This window comes from Neoarius graeffei, chromosome 12, assembly GCF_027579695.1.
Source record: "Neoarius graeffei isolate fNeoGra1 chromosome 12, fNeoGra1.pri, whole genome shotgun sequence".
Taxonomy (NCBI): domain Eukaryota; kingdom Metazoa; phylum Chordata; class Actinopteri; order Siluriformes; family Ariidae; genus Neoarius; species Neoarius graeffei.
In genome coordinates, this window is record NC_083580.1 from 67,301,625 (window position 1) to 67,319,982 (window position 18,358).

The following is an 18,358-nucleotide window of genomic DNA, read 5'->3' on the forward strand; positions in this document are numbered from 1 at the left end:
ATTAGTTTTGGTCAAAAGTCTTGTCCCTAGGGGGCGCTGCCCCACTCAGAAAGCAAGAGAGTGAGAGCGTGACATGAGAGGAATGTGTTGATGGAAAATGCAGCTGGGTGGCTGATTGTTCCAACCTCATCAGTCATGCTGGGGCCCACCAGCAGCTCTCTCTCTCTCTCATGCACTCGTTCAGATACTTGCACTCCTGTGAAGTAGCTCACAAATGCTTCTCTGCACACAACACCTGGCTGTATGATGAAAGGTAATCCATTTCTGTGAACTTCCCAAGCCCAAACCATTACTTGGCTTTAATGCAGGTTTTAACCTCAGAGTCACAAACCAAGTGCCAAACGTTTAGGCTCTTTCTCTTGTGCCAGTCATCTTTGCCACATCTTTTCTTCAAGCCCTTGTCTTTTATCTTGTAGAATAACAACACCTCATTTCTGTTAAAATGTCTTCTTTATCTGGGATCAAACTCGTAATGCTAGAAATGTTCTTGGGTGATTTGCTGTGGTTAGGTGGCATGTGGTTAGGCCCTAAAGAAGCAAATCAGATCAAATGTGAATAAAAATTGCCTGGCAAAAATCCAAGTCATTGGACGCGAGACTGCAAAAAAAAAATTAATTAGCTTCTGGTAGTGGTTAATTTGCTTTGCAGTGAGTTAATGTAGGTGAACTTTAACCTTTACTTTGTGAACCTTGAAAGCGACAAGTGGGTGGACTGTGGTCTCATTCTGGGGGAGGGGGAAATCTGCAAAAGTTTGGTGACTGCTGATCAACTTTGACCATTGTTTCATTTGAACAGATTCATAAAGACATTAACGATTGTATGGAACCCAGATATGCCATACTACCCACCTCGTTTCAGAATCTCCTGGTTAAGCTTGGCTTGCATGTTGAGAGGCACGTGAATGTGTGCATGTCCCTGTGAGTCAGCAAGTGTTTTGGATTATGATCCCGGAGTTCCTACATACTGAGACTGCTGGACGCTGTGAGGCTTATTTAACCTTTAACCCAGGGGTCAGATTCTTTGTGCTAGTTGTCTGGGAGGGTAAGGTGCACTCCACTTTGCAGTCTTGAACACATAAGAAGAGCGTATAAATTTTCATGCTACTTAGAAAATGTCACTCCTATTCCAACACCATCTTCTGTTTCCTTCTTACTGTCTATCCACAGTGGTCCTGGTGGTCTTGCCCAGGCTGAATTCATTACTTGATTAAGGATACTGGGGGGTGAGCTCTGTTTTCCCCATCAGGCTGAATGCCACAGGAGCCGTGACAATCAGAGCAGCTGTGAAAGGGCTGTAGACTGGTGCCTTGGTGGATGGGTGGGGTAAGATTTGGCTTTCCCTAGGGCAGCCAGCTCACCCCAGCACCCTGACGCCACCATTTCACGCCCCTTGCTGTTCAAGGGTGGCCGTCTGCTTATGCAAGTCTGTCTGGGGGGGATGGAGATCTGACGCCAGAGACATGCCATCACTCCACAACAGTGTGAGTGTATGAGTGCTTGTGTGAGTCCATGTTGGTGGAGCAGTGTAGAAAATAACAGACAAGGAAACAGCAATGGGATTTTTTTTTTTTGGATTGCTTAGCTGACATGGAGCTACTTCTGTGACATCCCTTGGAGAAAAACACTAGCTGGGTGGCAACCTGTAGGATTTGGAAGCCCCAAATGGACCCAGATGTATCTTTATATCCTTTGCCCGTGTTGCTGGTGTCATTTTGTGAGGGGCAGAGAGTGGCTGTTGTTCCTGGGATTGGGGTTGAGGCTAGCTCTGGGACTGAGGATCAAAGGAGTCTGGGGCTCCAGCGTTACCCCCTGTCCCATACTGCCCATCAGTGCTGGCACAGGTGTGGCTACAGGAGGCCATGCCAAGGGAGAGCATTGCTTCTGATACCCACTGTGTTGCTTTTGTTGCTGGGCCTGGGCTCCTACCTGCTCCTTCTGAACCATGTTCTGATCCCTAGTGGAAAGCCTGACCTGCTGGACCTCCTCAGAAGTGAGGATGAAGATGTTGAAGAGGAGAGAGAGCTTACAGAGAACACTACTCTGCCATGGGTGCTTATCATGCCTACTGGCATGACTGATACTCCTCCCAGCAGGTTCTCCATACAGGAGACCATGGCAGTGTCTGTGTTGGCACCTGGAACAACCTTGTCCTTGGCATCCTCCAGCCCCACACCCAGCAGCACCCCACCCCCTCTGGGTAAGTGCCCAACTCCTCTGCTTGCTTTTATATTTTTCCTATTGTGCAATAACATGCAATATCATTGTTTGAATTCTCTCTGTGACGTCTCTGAAATGATTGTGAGAGGACAAGACCAGGCACACCAGCTATGCAGCAGGAAAAAGGGCAAAGGGAGAGAAAAATAAAAGCGTGTTAATCAAAAGTGAAAGACAGGACGAGGTCCACCCAAAGTCCTTTTTGGGGGGATTATATGGTCCCTATTGTTTCTTTCTCTGATAACAGAGGCGTTTTATTGTTGAGGTCCATGGCTCCTGAAAGAGGCTTTTTTAGAGTATTACCACTGATAATGTTTTGTTTACGACTCTTGCAAATTATTCAGAAAGGTATTTGGCCTCCTTCCGTTTCTCACGTATGTCTCCGGGCCTCGTGTGCTTCCTTTGACCATGTTTTGTCTTTCTGTAGAGGATTATGCAGAATCAAGCAGTGTGTACATGTAAATAGTGCACTGAGCTGCTGTGATGACTGAAGGGTTCTTGCAACAAGGCTTTCGCAGATAGCTTTTCGCAGACAGTTGTAATTTATCGTTGAGCGGGGAGTAATAGGCGTGCACGATGTTATTCACCGCCACAACGCAAGGGGGCGCGAAATCGCTAGGAGTAGTTGGTGGGTGTGGTTAGTGGAGTGTTTATAATGACTAGAACTGGAGTCGTATAGATGTACGTACTTCCTCACTTCCTTGATCAACCACTCTTCGTGCTGCTCCATCTTCGCTCGTTTTTTTAAAAATGGCGGTCGTGAAAACAAAACAAACCGGAAAAGTAGGGAAGCGGAAGTGCGTGTACAGCGGATGTAGAGTGGACCAATCAGAGCCGTCTTGTCTGCGACGCTGTCTGCGGTGGTCACAATTTTTGGGAGGTGCGCGCAGAGCGTCTGCGAAGGGGGGCTTCGCAGACGCCATCTGCGAGGACTGGGTTGTCAGTATAAATTGGCCTTGAAAGGTCAGAGGTCAATCTCTGATTTAACATTTTAATAGTAGGGTTTTTTTTTCTTTTTGTACAGTTGTTGTCCCACATGATTAAACCGTTTTATCACCTTTTTATTTCTTTGCAAATCACTTATGATCAGTATGATCAATAAGTCTAACTAGGTTAGCTGGAAAACATTAGCTGAATTTCCCTTGTCCTCTTGATTTACAACAAACGCATCAAAGCCCCAATTAAGGAATTGTTCTGGCCAGCTGGTTTAGAACACAGCAAAACATAGAGCTTCTGGGTTGTGTGTGTGTGGGGTGCGCATGTGTGTGAGACTGTTTCATCAATAGGAGCTTTAAAGATTAAAGAGACTTTGTGTATGATTTAAAGTGATTTTGTGTTCCTAGTACCGTTAATGCACCTTTTATTTGGAATGAACTGTATAATTTTTCTTGGGATTTTTCTAAATGATAGCTGTTATAACAAGTGTTTGAGCTGGAGGTTTTTTTTTTGTGTGTGTGTGTGTGTGTGATGCTTTTGAAATTTTTATGGATTTCGTTTTACATGCTGTTGTGTAGTTTTATGTGACAGGGCCCTCATGGGGAAAGCTTTGGCTCTGAGTTGTTATCTTGCCTGCATAAACAATTATTTTAAATTACCGATATTGATTAGAACCATGTGTCATCTCTAGATATTTATTTGAGGAGTGAGGTCTGCAAACAATTTCTGTAAAAAGGAAAAATTACAGTGCATCCTATGCGGCATAGTTATACGATTCTGGGGCATTTTGTTCTGGCTTTTGCTTTTGGATTCCTTTAAACTCTTAGGAATATTACAACCAGAGGTGACGGCAAGGCATTAAAACAAATGATAGGCATCTGTTTTCACAGATAATTTTGCTGCCAAAAAAAAAAAAAAAAGTTCCAACAAGAGGCTTCTATTTAGCTATATGCCATATGTGGGTACTGTGTGAGTTACTGTCTTTGGTGAATACATGAAATGGCAGACAGTCGCCAAGTCATAGCTCTCCTAGAGATAACGAAACAAACATGGTTTTTACATCACCGTGGAATGTTCAGTTTCTCCAACGGCATTGTGCACTCGTATATTTGTTCCATGGCACACCTTTGAAACATTTCTGAACAAGATATTTCTCATATCTCAGGTGTTGAATTTAAGTTTTGTGATTTACTATCCACTTGTATTGTGGAGCTCACACTATTTCCATAAATCCAGTCATTTTACGATGGAAAGCAAATGCACGAGCCTATTCATCACCATATAAACTCATCTATCTGTGTGAACTAAAGCAGCCTGGTGTCTAATCAGATGGAGCCCTCTGGTCTATGAAAACAATTGCTCCAAGACTGATCTTATGAATTAGATTAGCTTTTCTCTGTGGTAGGCCACATGTGTTAGTTTATGGATCGTGATGTAGTGGGGTATGTTGCAAGATGTTTAATGGAGAAGACCTCTCTGAAGGATTCTGGAAGGGCAAGATGTTTCAAATAATGAAAACCACACAAGTTCAAACTAACTTTTTGACTCCGTGATTGAAGGTCTTTGTTGCAACTCTAATGAAACAGACCCACAGACATTTCAAGACTCACTGGGAGAAAGGCTGCTGGTACAAGGGCCTGGTACTTTGCCACTGGCAAAGCATTTCTGTAACATAATTCCTCGTGTGTTGCATTTTTTAGCATGCTTCTCAAAATGCTAAAGCACAAATCATTCCTTTCTGTTCCAATCTGTATGCAAATTGCATTGATATTCCATAAGCTTGAAAAAAAAACTAAATCAAATTGTGAAGACTTATTCAATCCCTAGTGAGCATGTGCATGGTGCACATGACTCCAAAAGAAGAAATAAAGCATTCTGAGCATTAGGGGCCTCTTTTTTTCAATTTTACGACTTTCCTAGAACCCTTTGGCTATCATGGAAAAATAGAAATGTTTATGAAGCTTTCCAGATGGCCTAGATTTGTCTCCCCACCCTACCTCTGAATTCCCTTTTAAGTTCCTTGGCCATGGAGGAATTATCAAACTCAGGAGCTAAGATCACCAGCCAAATTGGAGACGGTAGAAGCAACAACCTTGTCAGGGGCCCAAGAACCCTTAACACTTTTTACCTTATTTCTCTGAGGGAATCTGTTACAGTTCTGTGTAGTATTTCCCATTCAGAAAGGGTTAGAAGTGGAACCACTTGAAGAGGTGATCAGCCCTGAACTACTACTACTACTAGTGTAAGTCAACCTTCACCATCAAGCAAGTTTGACTTGTTGATAACAATGCTTGCACCAAATGCAAGAACGAAACATAAAAGAACGAAATGTAACTTCTTCAGTGATTTACGGGTTGGAGTTCCTGAGCTCTACATGATCTGAGGAAAATTAGCAAGACTGACCAGGTGAAAGTGACCTTGCTGGAGTGGAATGCGTTGTTGCCGGAGATCAGGGTAATGCAACAGTATAACAAGCAAGAAACTGTAAGAGGAAAAAATCAGAGCTTCGTGTCAGCTAATAGTCCAAGAGAGCTGACTGCTGCTCAGGCTGGAGGACTTTGGAAGCAGATTCAACACTCAGAAGACTTGCTGATTAGTGACAACAAATGGTATTTTGGATAGCAAGCATCTCATTTTCACCCCTTCGTCATCTGGATGGAGTCAGGAACCTACCATGGGAAAGGCCTTCAACTATTAAGTATCCATGTAGTGCACAGTGGAAGGCTTTAGTTTATTATTTGCTTTTGAGTACCAACACTGAAGGATACCGTACAGTTTCAGAAATAGGGGTACAGTCGGAGTCCATTTCTGTCACCCAAGGAACAATCTACACTAATGTACCCCTAGGGTTCATTTTTAGACCTCAAGGTATTGATGTGTACCTTTTTTAAGGCCAAAAAGGTACATGCATGTTCCCAAACAGTATATAAAGGGTACAAATAAGTACTTTAGAGGGAACTGCCCCAGTGACAAGCCGTTGTACAGTAGGTACAGTACTGTACTTTATTTTCTGAGTGTGTATATATCCCCCTATTTCATTCAGTGTGTAGAGTGAGTTTATTTGCCTATATTGGCGTGTCCTCCCAACCTCCACTCTGTCACACTCTCGTTTTTCCTGTGGCACATGCTTTCTCAGCAGGTATTTACAGCATGCTCCCAGATGTCCAACAGCGAGTTGATGAAAATAACAGATACATCGAGGAATACTGTAGTTATGTAATTGGCACAGCTCCGTAACTGAAAGGAGGGAAATCTGTCCACAGGATCCACAGGCATGAGCATGTCAACACTGTAATGAACCGCTAACATGCTGGCTTTGTGGAGGAAACGTGCTCTCTGTAAAGTTCAATATGTGTAAAAACCTGGAATCATGAATAGTTGAACTATTTCAGGTAGAAGGTCTTTAGACATTCTATTAGAAAAGAGCAGACATATTGAATGATGGGTGTAGTCGAGTCGTTGAGTAATTCTGTGTTCTTAAGTCTCTGTTTCCGCAGGCCCAAAAATGTACTTGTTGTTTCCTAACTGCTGTTTTCATTTCAGCCAGGATGCAAACCACCTTGTTTTGAAATATCTCTTTCAGGCATTTTTTAAAACTTAAAATCAGGACATCAAAAAATTGGAAATTCATTTTTTTTAGGAATAGGCTCACTAAAAAATGTTTCATCTTCTTGGATGCCTTCAAACCAACCCCAGTTGAAGGCAACATCAATGTATCCTCGATGCTTCCTATTACCCATAAATCTGTGTGGCTGCTCCCTCAAGCAATGGAAAAAAACCCTTAAAAAACAGATGGTGGACCCACTTCAGAGAAAAGTGATTTTGTATACAAATATAAGATTTGGGGCTTTTTAGCTCATCTGGTCGGAGGCCAGGCCAGATGAGCTTATGCGATCACGCATTGTCTATCATCATCTAGCCACAATTTACAAAAATTGCTACTCCTCCTACAGGATTGATTAGATTTCAATCAAACTCACATACAACATTCTCCAGGTGGGTGTGCATAAAAGTTGTCAAGATGGTGGGGCCACCTGTCATGTTTATAATTTTATGGGCGTCTGAAATTTTTGGGTGACTCGTCATGTTAAACGCTACTTTTCATAAACTGTTAGGATGTTTTCACTGAAACTCACCCAGAAGACTCTAAAGACATATTCCAACAAGAGTTGTTCACCAGGTGGCGTCACCTACCATGGATGAGGCTACAGAGGGATCACGTGCAATTTCACGAAAATCACTGCTATTCCTACAGGAGTGATCAGATTTTGATGAAACTTGTATAGAATGTTCCCCAGGTTGGTATGTGTAAAAATTGTCAAGGCAGTGGCGCCACCTGTCATATTTAACATTTTATGGGTGTTTGAAAATTTTGGGTCACTCATCCCACCAAACTCGACTGTTCATAAACTGCTAGGATGTTTTTCACTGAAAGTCACCCAGAAGAATCTAAAGACATATTCCAACAAGAGTTGTTCACCAGGTGGTGCCACCTGCCATGGATGCGGCTACACAGGGGTCGTATGCAATTTCACAAAAATCGCTACTCCTTCAACATGATTGATCAGATTTCAAACTCGCACAACAACAGTGGCTGGTATGACCTACAGCCTCATTGAGGCCATTTTTTTTTTCTTCACTTGGACTTTTTGAAAAGTTACAGAAAAATAAACATTGTATTATCTTATAACCCTGATACTGTAACCAAATTGATTTGTGAAGCATCTGTTAACCGAATTCTTTGATTTAGTTACACGGTGTGCTGACGTCAAAAGTTTCAAAAACGAACGCCCTAGAAAGATGCTTTCAGTCGAAAGTTCTGACTCATGAGACACCTGTCTATTATGGAAGTGAGTCAACAAGGCAGCAATCATCTGTTTGGAATGCAGCCAGAGTCAGTGATTAGCATACAAAATGTTGTTTTTCTTTTATTATATGATGTGTTACCATTTTTGGCCCATCCATCCTTTGGCTCTATGTGACATAAAAGAATGCAGTATTTCCCAACATAACCCCATATTAGTGGTCTGGCTCTTGGAAATTAGAGATAGCAAGGAATAAAAGAAACGTCTTCTCTCTAGGGCTCTAGCAGAGGGACCTAGTAGGCTGAGTGATCCTTCTCTTAAGAGCTCGCTGAAGCAATGTGTCTCACAGGAAGTCTGTTGTATATCGGGTCTAGTCTGACCACAGAGGACCTTGGGGTGACTCACTCCATATAGGGAGGATGGAGGAGAACACACCACTCGGCAGCTCCTTTTGGCTTATAGCCAGCTCTTGTCTGCTCCCTGCATGTGTATAGTACAAGCCTTGAGAGTACTGTTATTACAATGTGCCTCTGCTGTTGCTCTGCACGGTTTTTCATGCCACACTGTGCACTAAAGAGATAATAAGGTGACGAAGAAAAGGCAAGGAAAAACAGACAGATGGTGACTGGTTGTGTCAGAACTGTAGCTCTGTGATGCGATAGATAAAATCAGGATCTCTTCTGGTCTAAAATATGTTTTGTTCGTTGAATATTCGACTCATCAGCATGCCTGAACAGAACTCAAATATGCAAGAAATATGATTTACACAATTTAATGGAGGCTTTGAGCTCCTGTGGTTTCAGACACTGTATGAAACATTGTTATCTTGACAAATGTACCTAAAACCAAATGTTGCAGACATGGGCATAGCAACTTTTTTTTTTTGTCAGAACGTTTGACACATGCCTCCTAATTAAACCTGGAGCTTATGTAACATAATACAAACTTCAGTGGCAGAATTCATATTTACATATTTATATGAATTACACATTAATACACTTCACTTCTTACAGCCTCTGAAGCAGTTTGCTTGCACTTTGTCAAAAATGTCTTGATTCTCTGGAACCTTTACGATGCTTTTTTTTTTTTTTTTTTTTAAGCTATGTCTTACACATATATTCTATCCACATTTACTGGATATGAGCAATCGTGTGCTCTGATTGGCTACTCTACTACTAGGATATCAGCTCATATACCGTGAGTAGAGAAAAACAAAATGGCAGAGCGTGTTGCTGAACCAACTGAGGATGAAATAAAAACTCTACTTGAAAGCAATTTTAAAAAAATACAAAAAAGCAACAGAATATGGAATAAAAGTATTTGATGGTAAGAATTGATCTTTTTTATTTTTTTCAAGAATTATAGAATTTTTCACAAATTGCTACGGTCATTTCGCCGGTTTGTTTACGTTCTAAGCAGAAATTATTTGGTCGGATGTTTTGTAAGTTTTTATTTATCGAATTTGCAATAAATAAAAATGCTCTGTTTCTCAAAATGCAGTGAATATGGATAGAATAAAACAGTTATTCCACTCAATCTCATCGTACATAGCTTAAAGCCAACTTGGTGCTATGCGCCTCATCGGCTATCCGCTCATGTACGACTCGATTTCGTTGAATAACTTAAATATTACATATAGATATTATTGATATGACTGATCTGATATTTAATAATACCAATCTGGCAATCTTGTGAGCGATAGCTCACTGCAACATGTCTAAATAGTGGGTTAGAATGGATGCCTGTCTAATCAACTGAACTAGTTAGCTTCTGAGCTGCAGTACCAGTCAAATAATAACCAGTCAACGGGTGTATATAGTAATTTCATAAGATAGGAACAGTTGCTACACCATAAGGACAAGGGATGTACACTAGCGTTAACACGTGCTGAGTTTCCTCCTTCATTGTCAGTGCCATGGTCCAAATGAGTCAGATGTGTACTGTTTGTTGTGAGACCATGATGAGCTCCTCCTGGCAGGAGGCTAGTCATTTCTCCAGTGCGAGTACAACCCTACCATTTGGTTTATTCATTTCAAGAGAGATGAAGAAGAAAGAAAACCAGTGCATTTTGTTCTTCACTGGATTTCTGAGTGACTTTCTGGCTGCCTTGCCTCAGGCTACATTGCGCTGAGCACAGTTCCTGTGCTGAACATTCTGGGCTGTTGCTCATTTTCACACATTCATTTGCCACAAGTCTTTTTTTTTTTTTTTAAAGGAAAAATTCAAGTGGATTAATGTCTGGAGCTTTGTGAAGAATTAATATTTGACAGTTTTCACAGTAAATAAAAAAATTCTGCCGTCTCAGATAAACGGACGGACTTTTATTAGCTTTTCTTTTTGGGAATGTTTCCCTTAAGAACCATAAAAGAAAAATGAAACTAGAGACCTGTGTTTGGCACGTATCTGGATGTTTCATATTATTCATTATCAAGACGCATCACCTTTCTCAAGTACAAGCAAAGAGTGTCAGTTACTGGGATTTTTTTGTTGCTTTCTGGATAGAAAAAAGAAAACTTTGATCTTGATAAAAGTGTGTGCATGTGCATACTTGTCCTATTTGTTTTGCAAGTCTGTATCACTGTGGCTAGTGGTCATGACACTTTCGGTAATTGTTATAGTATAGTTTCACACCATGTTCACACTCATTTAGGAGACTATGCAGCTGCAATGAATACTTGGCTTGTTGCTCGTTGGAGAATATGTTCCCTGTACACTTTGTCCTTCAACTAGAGATTTGGAGATTGTCTGTCTGATCCTGCCCCAACACAATAATTGATAATAGCACTGGTACGTGCCAAAAGGAAATGACTTCCACTGTCAGTCATTACTTGTTTCTTGTTTCAGTTCGATAGTCAATAAACATGCACACTTGCACCCCATGAGAGCAGCGTTTGGATGAAAGACATAGACAGATATATAAACTTCAGTCATGTACTTGTAACAAAATCCTTGCCAAAGTATCTATCCAACCAGTCTTTTGTTGTCCTGCTTACTGGATCGTACTGATTATTTTCCCATCTCGAAGCTTCATAGCAAGAAGGGATTTGTGTTCTAGTTTCTGTATTAGTCTAATTGTAATATGCAGAGTTATTAGTATTTACGATATGTAGTAGGCATGCTACTCCAGCTGTTCCAGCTCTCCTCTACATCATCAATCATAGTGGCAGCTGCTACAACTACTTATGAAGTGAAACACAAGCTTTCAGTGTTTAAATTTGCTAATGACTCCTTTTAAGCATGTACATGAAGATTTTCCAGGAATTAAAGGTGCTGTTTGGAACATTAAAGCAAGACGGCCTTTCGATTTCATAAAATCGGTGAAATTTAGTTCCCTCTGAAATTTGGTCATTGTGATTATATGTTTATTTCTGTAATATCTCACAAAATATCAGGCCATTCTGTGGCTGGAAAGTTATTTAATTTGAAGGGATTGGAGCAAATAATGTGCATGAAATCGCTTGCTTCGCACAGTCAAGCAGACAGAGGAAGTCCGTGTGCACATGCGCAGGTTTCCCACCTTCTTCTTTTGGGTTTTACAGCAGCTGGCATCCAGTGTTGCATTACTGCCATCTACAGGTTTACCTTGACCGTGCACTGATAGTTACATCATTCTGTCGCTAATGGCCCTTTTCCACTACCCTTTTTCAGCTCGCTTCAGCTCACTTCAGCCCGACATGGCTCGCGTTTCGACTACCAAAAACCAGCACGACTCAGCTCGCTTCAGCCCTGCTTAGCCCCTAAAACTCGCACGGTTTTGGAGTGGGGCTGAAGCGAGCCAAAGCGAGCCGAGTGGGGCTAGGGGTGTGAGCAGACACTCCCCTGTGCACTGATTAGTGAGGAGGAGTGTCCTCACATGCCCACACACGCCCCGCGAGCACGCTGGGATCTGTAAACACCGCAAACCCGGAAGGAGAAGAATTACGAGAATTTCTGAAGCCTTATGCGCCTCGCCTCATCTATACGCTCTTGCCAGTATCTGTTGGTGTTGTCGGTGACAACAAGCCACAGCACCAAGACCAGCAACACTAACGACTCCATGTCCTCCATGTTTATTGTTTACTATTCGGGTCATGAGACTCCCGCTTAAAAGCTCACCGATGTCACTGTTTGCGCTGCTTAACGACATCACGTGACGTCCACCCACTTTCGCTAACTCCACCCAATGTGTCCACCCACTTCCAGCCAGCACGGTTCAGCGCGGTTGTAGTCGAAATGCAACTCCAACAGCCCCGCTCAGCCCGACTCAGCACGGCACGGCTCAGCCCGACTCAGCCACGTTTGTAGTGGAAAAGCGGCATAAATGAACTGCTGATCACACCGAGGTGCTCGCTGACCGCCGATATTTATTAGTTTGGTCCTGCATTTTTCCTTTTCTTCTCACTTTTATTTTTGTAGTCGGTCTTTCACGTTTCATTCGCACACTTGCGTCCTCCATTTTTCTTTCTTGTTTCAAATTTGTACCCCACAATGCCTTGCGTGAATGAGGAAAGCCCACCACATCATGCATGATGTAGTGTCTTGAATTGGGTCATGGTGAAGCAGGGGAAAAAATAGCAGAGAATTTAGGGCCACATGGCCCTAAAGTCATCAATTGCTCTATTTAAAAAAAAAAAAAAAAACTAATACAATTGGAAGTCTGTGATTCGAATTCAGTAGCTTTCGGTCCACTAAACAAAAATAACTGGTTGTAGGGGAAAATTATTTTTATGACCTACGCTTGAAAAATCTGAAAGGTCGTCTACCTTCATGATGTTTTAAAAAGCAGTGAATTATCATATGAGCAAAGATGTTTAAGATCACGCTCCTTATTTGCAATATTATCTTGCAGTGGATTTGACCAGTTTCTTCATTTCAAAGCTTTGTTTCAATTTTTCCTGCCCAGAAACGGTCCATCAACTAGAGCTTATAAAGTGTACGTTGTTTTAACCATGGGGTGGATTTGATGGGAGAGAAGGGGATTGCTTTTATTGCAATTGGCATTCACTTTATGTGCAGCAGTACCTCTAAAAATGACATGCTGCTTCTTTAAGATGAGATCTGGAGCGAAGATTTCAGCTCGGGAAACCAAACTGAACTACAGCAACACTAAAGGGATAAAAACTAAACTATATCCATGCTGATTTCTGAAGTGTGCTTGCTGTTTTAGTGACTACTTACTGTGTAAAATAATAATTTAAAAAAAAAAGCCTAGGACGTCTTGTAATGTCTAACCATATGACCGAGGGTTTCCCAATCAGAGAGGGTTCCAAGTAGAACCCTTTTAAGTATATATAGAGAAGATCCAAAGTGAATACTGTATTGTGTGTAATGTTAATCTTCTTTCTAAGCAAATAGAACTGAATGTATGTCTTGTACTCCAGCGTGAAGAGCTGCTCGAATACAGCAAGACATTAAGCCATTCACGAATACTAAATCAACTAAGGCACATGGAGTGTTCCTGTATTATCTCTTCTGGAAATGTTTATCTTTTCACATTGAACATCTTGAGACGCCATCAGGGCTGTGGAGATGGAGAGGAGATTTGTGACAGCCACTAAGAGGTCATTGTTGTGAAGTGAATGGCTGCTTTTATTATGCTGTTTAGATAGGCTGCTTAACGGGATAAGATGGCCATTATGCACAGCTAACACGACCCACATGATCTAATGAATGTTATCTTTTCAGATAGCCCACTGGGTCAAAAGGCTGCTTATTTTATTTCCCTCAAAAATGATGACTTTCTCAGCACAGACGTCTGTCGGAGCACTTTGCCGAGACCTGCCCGTGCAGTCGCACTGGTGTTGTGATGCTAACGTGATAATTGTTTGTCTCTCCTCAGTAACCACAGCGTTACCTCCAGGCTCAGGCCACGAAAGAAAATGCAACGAGACAGAAAAGGGATACTGTGTGAACAATGGCGAGTGTTACTTCATCCATGGTATAAATCAGCTCTCCTGCAAGTGAGTTCCTCTCCCTTCTACTTTCCCACAGTTAATTTATGAAGCCTGACATGTTTGTGTATAGCCAAGGATGAACCACAGCGTTCAATCTTCATGATTCTCTGCACATCACCTTCTGTATTTCTTCACTTCAGACGTTCTCATCTTCGATTGTAAATGAATGCTAATTAGTCTTTTTTGATTCAGTTTTATCATTTGATGTCTTTTTTTTTGTTGTTGTTGTATAAATCTGCTTCATTTAGAATGGAATCCATAACACAATACAGGATAAAGCGGCTAGAGATAATGAGATGAGACACACGAACTTTTTTTTTTTTTAGATTTTTTTAGATGGTATCACAGAGGGTGATTTAAGAAGTACTCATTCAGTTCATTGCTTTGCTTGAGTACACAACCTCTTCAGCACAAGCCAAATGGTATCCATCAAATACATTTTGTCCTATTTACCCAAGCCGCCCCACTCATCCCTCCATCCCTCCCTTTCTCTCCATCGTGGGTCTTCAGCAGTACCCCTTGATCCTCTGTTGCTCTCAAGCTTGAGAGCCAACAGTTTGACTCATTGGTGCAGATGTTGAGGACTGTGATTTCTCTCTCTCTCTCGCTCTCTGTGATGTACTTGGCAAAGTGAAGACACTCCTCTCACCCTACACATTTAGTGTTCTGGAGAGAAATGTATCAGACCTCTCCAAAATGCCATGTCACACTGGTTTAGAGCTGGTGCAAATATTTACAAGAGGCTGAGGCCTCTCAGAAGGTAAATAGGGTCGTTGCTTACATTTCAATTTCAACGGTAAAAACATGCAGGCGGCTTTCGTACAGGTGCTTTTTGGAAATCTGTGGACGATTTGTTATGGGCTGAAATAACATTTCGGCCCTTATTATAAAAACAATCTTCTGCTGCCTAAGGGCATCTTAGGACAGTAGCTGTACATGGGGTTGTTTGGAACAGATCCAGGAGCCTGTTTGTACAGGAGTGCAAATGTAAACATTACAGTATATAGTGTATTCTACATGGGGCGACAGAACAGGTTGCTGAAGCGCTGTTGCTGTTTTCGAAGCACTACTTAAACTAGCTGACATCGATGTGACCTTTTACAAGTTCACAAATTTCACGATTTAATTAGTATTTGAAATTTTTACAAGCTTTTACATATTTACAGGCAAAAAATAAAATGCACATCTAATTTTAGTCACATTTTTCCTTTGGGTTCAAATGACCCTCATTTCATGATGTTGGAAAAAGGTATCGAGAAAAGAGGCACATGCGTGATTATTATGAGTAAGTTTGGATTTGCTAGATATCAAATGAAATAATAACAATGAAGTATATGCTTTGAAGGGAGTATAAAAGTGAGCAAGATGGCTACAGCATCCTGGACTGTATGATAAATACAGAGCTTGACATCAAGAAGAATACGTTGCTGTGAGTAAACACAGTACCAGTCAAAAGTTTGGACACGCCTTCTAATTCAGTGTTTTTTCTTTATTTTTATTCATTAAAAGTCACTTCATGTCTTCAAGTAGTAATGGATGTCGTTTCTCTTTACTCAGTTGAGCGGTTTTTGATATAATACTGTATGGATTAGGGGCGGCACGGTGGTGTAGTGGTTAGCGCTGTCGCCTCACAGCAAGAAGGTTCTGGGTTCGAGCCCCGTGGCCGGCGAGGGCCTTTCTGTGCGGAGTTTGCATGTTGTCCGCGTGGGTTTCCTCCGGGTGCTCCGGTTTCCCCCACAGTTCATGCAGGTTAGGTTAACTGGTGACTCCAAATTGACCGTAGGTGTGAATGTGAGTGTGAATGGTTGTCTGTGTCTATGTGTCAGCCCTGTGATGACCTGGCGACTTGTCCAGGGTGTACCCCGCCTTTCGCCCGTAGTCAGCTGGGATAGGCTCCAGCTTGCCTGCGACCCTGTAGAACAGGATAAAGCGGCTAGAGATAATGAGATGAGATGAGACTGTTTGATCTCAAATGCATTAAGAAGGTAAGAAACAAGTCCACTTATTAACTTTTGACAAGGCACATCTGTTAATTGAAAAGCATTCCAGGTGAATGTTGTTGGTAAAGATAATGCCAATAGTGTGTTAAGACGTCATCAAGGTAAAAACTGGCTACTTTGAAAAATCTAAAATATGAAACATTTTGGCTTTTTAGCACTTTTTTGTTTACCACATAATTCTGTATAAAGGCAGCACAGTGTTGTAGTGGTTAGCACTGTCGCCTCACAGCAAGAAGGTTCTGGGTTCGAGCCCGGTGGCTGATGGGGGGGCCTTTCTGTGTGGAGTTTGCATGTTCTCCCCGTGTCCGTGTGGGTTTCCTCTGGGTGCTCCGGTTTCCCCCACAGTCCAAAGACGTGCAGGTTAGGCTAATTGGTGGCTCTAAATTGACCGTAGGTGTGAATGTGAGTGTGAATGGTTGTTTGTCTCTATGGCCAAGTTTACATTAGACCGTATCTGTCTCGTTTTCTTCGTGGATGCACTGTCCGTTTACATTAAACCGCCTGGAAACGCCGGGAAACGGGAATCCGCCAGGGTCCACGTATTCAATCCAGATCGTGTCTGGTCCGGTGCTGTGTAAACATTGAGAATACGTGGATACGCTGTGCTGAGCTCTAGCTGGCGTCGTCATTGGACAACGTCACTGTGCCATCCACCTTCCTGATTCGCTGGCGTTGGTCATGTGACGCGACTGCTGAAAAACGGCGCGGACTTCCGCCTTGTATCGCCTTTCATTAAAGAGTATAAAAGTATGAAAATACTGCAAATACTGATGCAAATACTGCCCATTGTGTAGTTATGATTGTCTTTAGGCTTGCCATCCTTCCACTTGCAAGTGGTAAGTGATATGCACTGGGATCACACACACAGCGGCTCAGTCCCGAATCACAGCTTGTGCACTACACTCGCGCGCTCTGTGAGCTGCGCAAGGCCGGAGTGCGCACCCTCCAGAGGGCACTCGCTGTTCAGGGCGGAGTGATTTGGAGCGCAGGATGCCTGCGGAGCCGAGCGTATCCGTGTATTGGTGTTGCTGTGTGCACGCAAATCGTGTATTGGTGTTGCTGTGTGCACACTAATCGTTTTAAAAACGTTAATCTGATGATCCGCTGATACGGTCTAATGTAAACATGGGCTATGTGTCAGCCCTGCGATGATCTGGTGACTTGTCCAGGGTGTACCCCGCCTCTTGCCCATAGTCAGCTGGGATAGGCTTCAGCTTGGCTACGATCATCCATCCCTGCACGGGATAAGCAGTTATGGATAATGGATGGATGGATAATTCCATATGTGTTCCGCATGTTATTTCATGGTTTTGATGTCTTCAGTATTGTTGTACAATGTAGAAAATACAAAATACAGAAAAACCTATGAATAACTAGAGTAGGGATGTACAAACTTTTGACTGGTACTGTTAAAAAAACAAAACAGAACAGTAATAGTTAAAGGTAAAATTCATATTGTAAAAATGCCTCTTTGTGAACTTCCATGATTAAGAAAACAGAAGTTTTCACCTTCTGGGGTTTAAAAGGCAGTGCAGTGATATTTGTGTGTGTGTGTTGGCTGCTGGAATACTGCTCAGCAAGCAAGCATTGAGGACACGGCTGCAACAGCCATTCAGTATGCTGTGTACAAATTGGAGGGAGCAATAACTCAATTGCTGCAGCTAATTCACTCACGGGGGAGTTACAGGTCCAGAAAAGTCAGATAATGCAGTCAAGGCCTGCAGGGAATTGTTGCCCCAAAGCCATCTTGTTCAATATAGGCCGGGCTTGTGTGGGTATTACTCACTGGCTGAACAAGTCCAGCAGACAGCCTGCCTCATATTTATGCCCTGGCTCTTTCACTTTGAAATATAAAGTTACACATAGACATACACACATGCATCTGCAGAGGGAAGCAGGGAGTAACGGATGATCCCGGCCATAATTATTTGCCCACTGTGAAGGTGCAGAGGTGTATTTCATGGTGTGGCGTGTTGAGCCTGCCACACATGGACAGTGTTGTCACACGGCGTGGAGATAAGGAGAGGACACAAGCCAGCAAGCAAAGAGATTTATGGTCCGGCACACGGAGATCTATTACACAACCTGTCTAATCTGAATGGAGCACTTTTTCTGGGTCTTCGACGATAAATCGGTAGCAGGCACAACGGCTGTTAGTTAGCAAGCAAACAGTGAATTGATTTGACCAATCTATCATGTTTTATTGCGTTTATTATAAAATATGATCATGGATGATACACGTAATGTTTTAAAATGCTGCAATTGGAATATGGATGGTGTATAAAATGGATTTTTCCCCCAGTATAAATAATCAAAGTAGACAAAATAACTTATGTTTATGAATAAATTACTTGATTTATTGGATGTTCTATTTTGTTACTCATCATTTTCCTTGCTGTATTTATTTCACATCGTTAAATCCATCACTGCTGGATTTCCTTCATGGTAAACTTATCTGTGAATCAAAATTA

At 42.1% G+C, this 18,358-nt stretch overlaps 1 protein-coding gene across 6 annotated transcripts in view; it reads left to right on the plus strand.

The window, feature by feature from the left end:
- The window catches only part of nrg2a (neuregulin 2a), an 82,860-nt gene that overhangs the window by 33,161 nt on the left and 31,341 nt on the right, over window positions 1–18,358 (plus strand). For all 6 annotated transcript variants that reach the window (XM_060936282.1, XM_060936286.1, XM_060936284.1 and 3 more), the window contains exon 4: window positions 13,773–13,893. In XM_060936282.1, coding sequence (XP_060792265.1) covers window positions 13,773–13,893 — 121 coding nt within the window. The remainder of the gene's footprint in view (window positions 1–13,772; window positions 13,894–18,358) is intronic.